The 9,246-nt window shown below is 40.7% G+C and overlaps 1 protein-coding gene across 1 annotated transcript; it reads right to left on the bottom strand.

The window, feature by feature from the left end:
- Positions 1–375: 375 nt before the first annotated feature.
- Positions 376–2,587, bottom strand: id3 (inhibitor of DNA binding 3). Its single transcript, XM_042501362.1, has 3 exons — positions 1,675–2,587; positions 1,237–1,307; positions 376–837 (listed from the first exon to the last, which is right to left on the bottom strand). Exons 1-2 carry the CDS (start codon positions 1,972–1,974, stop codon positions 1,254–1,256), a joined length of 354 nt encoding a protein of 117 aa, XP_042357296.1. The 5' UTR covers positions 1,975–2,587; the 3' UTR covers positions 376–837; positions 1,237–1,253.
- Between the last annotated feature and the right edge of the window lie 6,659 nt (positions 2,588–9,246).

The raw sequence follows: 9,246 nt of genomic DNA, 5'->3' as shown, positions 1-9,246 counted from the left end.
CTGTTTAAACCGTTGAAACATTCAGAAATTGGTTTGATTTCTTACAAAAACATGGGGAAAGAGGCAATGAGAAATTTGGCAAGTAATGTCCCACAAATTGCAAGAAAATAGCAAAAGTTGACAAAGAAAATGAACTTAAAATTATTTTTAAAGAGGATGGAGGGGGGGAAAATATTTTAAAAAATAGGGAAATATGTTCAGAAAACTATGCTTATAATAATTACAGTTATATATTTAAAATTATGTTAGGAGGAAAAAATACCACCCCCTCTCCCCCATTACTTATTTTTGTGTAATTTTCTCATAAAGTTTTACTAAATTCCTTTTTGGGCATTGTCTTAAGTATCATGTTGCCTTTGCACCATGTTTTTGAAAAAAAAAAAAAAAAAAAAAAAAATTAAACCAATTTGCTCGGGTTTCAAGGGGTTAACCCACATAAAATTGGTCTGGAATGCAACACAAAAAAAAGAAACAACAATGTACCAATGTTTCTACTTCTACTGACAGGGGATCTCAGTTTTTTTCCTTTTTGTTTTGTTTTTTAGGAGGAGGGCATACAAAGCCGGTTGCTTTCCATTCCTGGCTTCTGCTTTGGTGTGTTGATTTGTCTGTCCAGGGGCCAAAGAATGAGTCTCTGTTTTCTTGCTCATGCACCACTGTTGATCCCCACTCATCTAGAAACAGTCCACTTTTTTCCTGTCGTTTCTTCTTTTAAAACCCCATCCACCTCCCTCCTCCTCCTTCTTCTTCTCCTTCTCTCCCAAATACCTATCCCACCCTTTCTGCCCCTCTTGTCCTCTTGCCCGGAGTGAAGTGGAGACATGTGTTTCCCTGCACCTGCATGGAGAGAAAGGAAGAAAAGTGAAGTCAGATCTCTCTCCCTCTCACCCTCCCTCCCCTCCCTGCAGAGGAGAGCAGACAGACTGGCGCCGAGCATGGAACTTTCATTAACCCCAGGCAGATAGCAATGAATCCGCTACACATTCACTGGCCTGTCTAATTGGCAACCGCGGTGAATGTGGAGGGTAAAAAAGACCTTAATCTCCCAGCACATAGATGCCAACACTATTCTCTGGTATTAAAAGTTTTATCTTTGAGGTTAACTCGGGCTGACGGTCCAAAAAGGACACTGTTTTAATTCTAAGTGACTGGCCCGGAGGTTGGATGTTGCTCAGCACAATCATCTTGTGATTCAATTTTTTATCCACATATTGAGATGAAATTATGAATGCATACCGTCATCTGGCATCGTCCTAATGGCACAATCGACCTTCTTCTTTGGAGAAATTGCGAGCAAGATCCGCAGTCTGAAAGCAAAAAGAAGTGTTAGACGTAGAAATCCTTATCATAATTGCATGTAAACAAAAAATAACTGTATGCGGGAGTGTGTTATGTTTGCTACAATATCACACGAGAGAACATCATCTGCTACCTGCATAATATTCTTTAAAAAAAAAAGCCTACAATATGAGCGCGATGCATGCAAGCAGGTATGCACATTATGTGGGAGTAACCTCACCAAATCCACAGATAATTACACTCTTATATAAAATCCAGTGAGAGTCCAAAAAGCTACACGAGACGTTTACTGTTAGTGAATGGAAGTGTGTCTGATTTTAAGGGACAGGCATCAAGTCCAGCCTGCAGCCCCGCATCTCCCCTCTCTCCCCTCACCTTTATTGACAAAACCATCTCCGGCGCGGCCGTGTCCTCCGCCTCCAGCGCGATCTGCAGGTCGAAGATGTAGTCGATGACGTGTTGCAGGATCTCCACCTGGCTCACCGTCTTGTTCTGCGGGATGCTCGGCACCAGCTCCTTCAGCTTGGAGTAGCAGTCGTTCATGTCGCACAGGGCGCCCACCGGCTCCTCCAGACACGAGTGTTTATTCCGGCTGATGGCGAGACTCTGCTCCGAGATACAGCACACGGCCTTGTAGCAGCTCCTCACCGAGCGGACGGGACTGATGGCTTTCATGATGAAAACAACAACAATGACGACTCGACTAGATTTCCGAGTTAAGTTGGAGCTCTTTTGGTCTTCCTGTATCGCGGTCCTGAGAGGCTACAGTGATGTGACAGCGGCGTACAGTTAGGTCTTTATACACTGCGCGCCTGATAACGCCCACTTTTTCGCACCGCGCTCTGATTGGTCAGTGTAAAGAGCAGGTCCGCTCTGATTGGTTGATATCACCTTGTGGAAGGGTTGGAAAGAATGAGGAAATTAGGGCTGGGATGCCTACAGGGGATTGTCAATCAATTAGTTACCTCTCGCAGGTGGTTGTATTTATTTGAAATAGCTTGAAAAAAGTCCTTAAAGTGGGGCACATCATTTCGAGGACAAGCTTAATCTACTAGCCTCACTTCTGTCTTTTATGGACAGTTCTTTGAATTGTATACCTTGGTTATTTATTACTGATAATTGTATCTATTGCCACTGCACAGTACTTTACTTGACTTGGGGATGCTTTTATCTACAGTGCTGTTTTTCAAACTGCTTTATTTTTTGGTTCAGTATGGAAGGAATATCTTTGTTTTACTTGAACTTTTTTTGTTTTCATTTCTGCTGTCAACTTTCCTTCAGCAAATTAAATTGAATCTCCAGCAAAGAGACGGACACTTTTAGTAACACCTACTTATTTTTACAGGAGTATATATGCAAGGAGATGTGTCTGTTTTAATGATTGTATAAAGAGCTATTATTCCAGATGAAGAAAACTCTGCTCAAATGGATGCTTGTGATAACTTGTCATGTTCATTTTGACATAACAATGGCCCACTTTTTTAAGATGTATTGATTACTGTAATTTCATGAAGTTTGGCTTCATGTAAACACCTAAACTGAATTTGTTCAAAACTATATAGATAGATACTATACTAATACATAGATAGCATAAATTTGAGTAGTGTATGTACTCATTTAAAGACATACTGCCCCCAAAAATGCACATGCAAGAAAATAATGTTGAAAATAAGATATTTACATGATATAGGTAAAAGGTCAGTGAGAGGCCAGACTATTTTTTTCATTAGTTAATTGCCAACATGTTATTCTGATGATCTATCATTGGATATAGATTTAATGACTGATTATTTATGTTTTGGTAGCTTATAGGCCTTCTCTTATAGACACTATTGAATATGCCTATATAATCGACAATAATTCAAACTGGCAAAGGAAATAAAGGGTGAACTTATTTCTTCCATTCAATAGACTTCTAAAATCTAGCCCTCTTTGGGGTGAAAGGGTTTTACGATATTACATTTTAACAATTCCAAATGTTGCTCCGTTTTAGTTTACATCAAAGCACGTCCCGTTCTGCTCCTATTTGGGTCTTATTTTCCCCTTTTCTCACAATCCTGTTTTGTGGAGGAATGCAGGCCTGAGCCAGCTGTGTGTCCTATCCCGGCCCAGCTGTGTTGATCTAACGCGCCAGTCCCAGACATGCTGGCGCCAGCCTCCCGACGTCATCCATTCACCCCGACGCGCACTCCCCTCTTTGGCAGACGGCCCGCCCTCCCCCGTCCACCGGCGGAGGGGAGAGGAGCAGAGGCGCTCGGAGATCCGATTGGACGAGCGGCTCTGTCACTCATGGATCTCTGTGGCCTACACGCTTCCCTCCTCCCATCTGCAGTCACACCAGAGAAAGTTAAGAGGAAAACCTTTCAGTAAATACTCCATAATTGTGTAATCATGAAAACATGGCCCGGAGATGAATCATGAAAAGTGGCAGTTGAGCAAAATGTGATTATCATTAAAGGACAATTTCAACTTTATGCTGTCAAGTTTATGTACAGTAGTTTGGTAAAGTGGTTGCTCAACTGTTTGTGGGTGGCGGGATGTTAATGTTGCAACCACTAATGACATCTTGATTTTGGCAAATTTGATATCATGTTGCGCCACATGCTACCAAAAACCTAATTAAATGTATCAAACCATTGCAGACAACCTGCTTAAAAGCCCAAACACAACCCAAAAATACCCATTTCAAATGACCCAAATAAAAGTGGATAATAAGGGCATATATATTTATTCATCAGACTCTGTTGAATAAATTCAAACTGAAAATTGACATAAAAGGCACATTATTCCATTGTCTATGGGACTGCCCAAATATTCAGGTTTTCTGGATAGAGGTTTTGGATATCCTTTCACAAGTCATAGGCATTTCCCCAAACTATGTATTCTTGTTATTCTTTTCCCTGTAAATTTTAAACTAAGAAAAGTAGATAAGAAAATGATGCTCATTACAAGCACAACACACCAGAGCAAAATCCTGGAAATCTCCCTCCAAACCCAGCTTACAAGCCTGGCATGCCAGTCTTTCATACTCTATTGCTCTTGAAAAACTTAAATTTAGTATTAAGGGTAAATATTCTGACTTTGATTATATATGGGGATATTTTATGACATTTCTAGGAGGGAAGAAGGCTACAGACGTCTACTTGCCTAATCTCTTTAGGACAAGAGAATTATGTGCATTTCCATTATTTTTATTTCTTTTGGACCATCAACTAATTTTTTTGGACCGTAACCCTTTGAAACCTGAGAAATTTCTTTCAAAAACATAGGAAGAAAGCAATGAGTAATGAATGACAAAATTACCCAAACATTATCAAGATACTATACTAGACTACAAGAAAAATTATCTGAAAATTAGAAAATAAAAAATAAAATAAAAGTAAAAAAAAAAAAAAACAAGGACATGACTGAAAAAGTGTTTAGAGTTATAATAATATTGTAACATTATTTAAAATATTTAATTATGTTTATTATAAATATAATTGTTCCCTATCTTTTTTCCATTTTCCCTAGACATTTTCCCTTGTTTTTGGAAATATATATATTTTTAAATCAGTTAATTTATTGCAATATGAGGAACATTTCTTACCAAGTTGCTCATTGCATTGTTTCCCATGTTTTTGAAAGAAATTGCACCAATTTTCTCAGGTTTCAAAGGTTTTAATACTTGTGAAAGGCATGTGAAAACAGCACAATTAAAGTGAATTTGCTCCAGTTTTCAAGGGGTTAAAAATTAGTCCTGTTTTAGCAGTTTGTATTAAGATGATACCTTACTATAAATGTTCAGTACTGTATCTTACTTTTTCTTTTGCTGTAATACCTACAGTAGCCTATACAAAAAAATCCAATAAAACACACTTGTATAAAAAAAAAGCATGATGTGCAGTCAGTAACACGTCACATTCTTATCTTCATTTTGGTAACATTTGTGCGTAAATGCACACGGCTTGAGAAATATCCTCCCCATTATGCAGAGGTTTAACAGATGTTCGCTGCCTTCCTCCTGGCAATAACACCCCCCTCATCCTCCCCACAACCATTGACCCTGTATGAAGAGTCACTCGGCGACCTCACTTTAGAGCAAACCACACCATTGAACCGTGAGACAGGACTTCAGTCCAGTGCTATTTTAGAGACATATTGTGTGAGCTGTGGAGAGTATCCAAACAAGACTTTGACCCTAAATATCTTATATGTCGAGGGGAGGACAAATATTGCGCTAAGCTTCCCAGGTCTGGTGGGAAAATGCTTGTTTGCTAATTTAAACTGGGGTGACTGGCAGTACAGATTATTGGGAAGTCAACATAAACATTATCCAATTCTGATTCTGAAGAACCACAGGAAGCACCGCCCCTGATACTTATTTCTGAGAACTGGGAGCTATTTCTAGGATATCAAAAAATGCCAACAGCGTATTTTCCTCCCATGACAGCGCTTGTCTGCAGATTCCAGAGTTCACAGTGCGTAAATCTGTGCGAAACACACACACACTCTCTCTCTCTCTCTTTCTCTCTCTCTTTCTGTCACACACACACGCACTAGTGTGTCTGGGCAGGGATCAGGTGCTTGTCGGAAAGGCCCCGGACACAATCGGGTCTCTCTTTCAATGGATGGGAGAATTCCGAGCCTGGCGTCAGTGAGTCTGCCTCTCTCCCCGCCCTCCCTCTCCCTCTCCCCGCTCCTCCGTGCAGCTGGACGCAGACAATCAAGCCATCAACAATCGCCATGCATAATTAGCAGCGCCCCCTCCTCTTCTCCTCCTCTCTCCTTCTCTCTCTCAATTAAATTTAAATCTTCTATATATTATTCACACCCAAATACTACTAAATTATTATCACATAATAATAAAAAAAACATCTGTTCCACTTCTACGACTGTGTTTCCAGACCTGCAGGATCTAAATCTCCCTCCTCCACTCGTCATTACCTCTCAAAGCACCTTCGCTCAACATAAACAAAGTGTCTCTTACTTCTGGTAACAACAGAGCAGAGTAATGGGGGTCATCTTGTGAGATGAGACAGAAGGAGGGAGGGAAAGCACCACACTGTCATGTGGAGAGGCAGTGTTGTATACAGAAGGGTATCTTTTTCATCCACAAGTGCAGGCCCATCTTGAAGGGGGGGATAATTAAGTGGCAAGAGAAACACTGAAACTTAATTCTTTGTATCTCCGGTGTGTGTCATGCTAGATTCCTCCTCCTCTGTTCCCTGTTTTCACTCATCAAAGACGCTACAGTGCTCTCCATCAGCTTTGAACAGCCTACAGATCCTGAGCTTTTGTCCCTAGTGACCCGGGCGGTGACATGACATTTTATGCATATTGTTGATTTGTGCTGGTCACTTGTTATAGTATGTTTGAGGCTATTGTTCAAGCTTGTGCATAATGATCTTGCTTGGTTTTTTAGATGAGAGGATACCCGATGTATTGAGAAAGAAACTCACCCACGCACATCATTCACTGATTCATTCACTCACCCACTGTGGCTGGTGAGTTAGACTAAAAACTTTGACACTGTCGCTATCTGGTTAACACTAAATTTACTATTATTATGGTCTGAAAACCCTGAAATATGACTACTGCTCTGTCTTCCTCTGCCTATTTTTTCTTATTCTTGTTTTTATTTATCCATTTTTATCTGAAATTATAAATCTATTTTGGGGGGGATTTAGACTTTTGTTGTGCCCGCTCTTTTACAGATGTCCTTGACTCTGTAGCTATTCTATTTTTATTGTTGCCAATGGGATTTCTCATCTGATATGTAAACCTGTCATGTACCAACTCATTCAACATCAATAAAAATTTGAATTACAAAAAAAAACCTCGCGTTTGAGAAATGCGGGTACATTTTAGACCAAATCTAGTGGTGGACAAACTGTAAAAGTAATAGTCACAAATTAATAAAATGAAAAACAATTTGGGCCTGGTTTGAGTCTGCACCTGTGTGGTTATACGGTATGTGTCACTTTGGAACAATGAGTAATCTTTCTTTGCAGCTGTAGCAAAGCCCCTTAACACGTGTTCACAAGTTATGCATGTAGGTCAGTCTACTCATCACGAGATTGACCCATACTAAGAAACGGCATAAAAATCCGGATATCTTGGCCTCTACTAGATCATGATGGATTTTCAAGAGGAACTTATCTCTCTCAACTTTATGGTAGTGCAATACTAAATCACAAATCAACTACTGTCTGTCTCAGCTGGATTTAAATATATGCCCTTTTTACACAGAGACTGCACTATAGGGCCACAACAAAGTCCCTTCTTCATACTATCTTTACATTGTTACATAGAACCAAACGATGGCAGCATCATTCAGCTTCAGTGTGTGATTACACACCGCAATGCGGCATCCCGCAAACAAAAAAGGCATGACGGGTGTAACATGTCACTCACGGGCATCTGCCTCCAGTGTGACGTATAATGTATGTGTTGGCTGTGCTTTCTACACAACAACAAACATGTCAATCAAAATCATTTAATGTCTCTGTTATATGACAACTGATCTTGCCCTCTGCCCGGAGGGTAAGGAGCTCCCAAACTCTTTGTTTTACAAGAGTGCAGAGATTTACGATCGCTGCCCTTCTTCTTGTTACTACGCCCGCTCACTCCATGCCTGCTGCGGAGGGGGATTCGATTTTCCCTGACCAATCAACAGACTGACATATCCGCCTGTCCACACTGATGCATAGCTAGGCCTAGTCGTTTCACCAGGGTTTTAAGGACGGAGCAAAACCAAACAAACTATGATGTTGGGGTGATACTGACAAGGCATGTTGATTTAGAACAGCCTTGTTACCAGCATCTATCTTGTCTACGTACTTGCATCTGTTCTCATAACTCCTCATTCGTTCTGACGCACTGCTTAACAACACTTGACTACAGCATTAGTCCAACAAATGGCACTGATTGGCTAATCATCTGCAGCCCTCATTGGCCATTTTTCATTTCAACCGAGAAACCACTGTTTCATATCATGATGCCAGACGATTCAGACAACTCGGGGGAGTGGATGGATTCCAAGGTCTAGATTTGGGCAAATACAACGCACCTTAAAGCGTAATACCCTGCAGAAGACACTCATATAAAGGAAGAGGTTTATATTACTGAGGCTGGCCATTGTGAGAACCTTGCTGTTGACATTATGTTGTCAGGTGACCTTGTCTGTAACCTTGGGTGTGAATATTTCACTGGTCCACGCAGTAATAAATAGAGGCCTTACAACTGTATAGCAGGTGTGACACCAGCCACAGAAGGCCACGGCCACCACCACACAGGGCCATAACAACCTGACTGTAATGTTCAGTGTGAGTGGGCATGCGGAGACGCTGGCAGCTGTTGGTCACTGGTATTGTTTTTTCGTGTTCATCGTCCCTGACTGGAACAGTTCGTTTACTCTGCAGCCATCCAATGAGGATAAACATCTGGGGCCATATTCACAAATATTTTGAGAATTCTCTCGGAGTTCCTAACTTGGCCTCAAAGCTTCTAGCAAGGAGTCCTAGCTTAAGAGTGATTTATGAAAATTCTCAAATCAACTCTGAGTAATGAAGGAACAGAAACCTTTAGCTATTACACATTCCTTTAAAAGATGTGATTGGTTATCACAGACAAGTCCATTTGTAAGTCTGCAAGGTGGGGGCACTCAGTAGATGAGATTGTGGAAGTACTTTTTGTGTGATCACACCCCTGCACTGCAACATTTTTCCATTTGCAAATATGTTGTCATCGCTTTATTTCTGGTGTTATATTGTTATTGCATTGGGTGGGAGAAGTGAGTGAATCTCTAATCCAACACTTGATTTGTAGCTTGTCATTAACTCATTGTCATCCAGCATTTGGAGAAAAATTATCCTACTTCTGTCTTTCCACCATTTTCTGCCCTGCTTAAGAAACTCTGGAGCCTCTTAAAAGTCACAATTCTGAGACCCTGAGAAACTCTTTATA

This window comes from Plectropomus leopardus, chromosome 14 (assembly GCF_008729295.1).
Source record: "Plectropomus leopardus isolate mb chromosome 14, YSFRI_Pleo_2.0, whole genome shotgun sequence".
Taxonomy (NCBI): Eukaryota; Metazoa; Chordata; class Actinopteri; order Perciformes; family Serranidae; genus Plectropomus; species Plectropomus leopardus.
This window is presented reverse-complemented; position numbering and strand designations above follow the sequence as displayed.

What these genes read in the sequence shown, in the direction of transcription:
- id3 (XM_042501362.1), bottom strand. Translation starts at nt 1,974, where the DNA reads ATGAAAGCCATCAGTCCCGTCCGCTCGGTGAGGAGCTGCTACAAGGCC. An exon ending in AGATGGTTTTGTCAATAAAG is followed by an intron (nt 1,308 to 1,674) that starts GTGAGGGGAGAG and finishes TTTTGCTTTCAG; the next exon opens with ACTGCGGATCTTGCTCGCAA.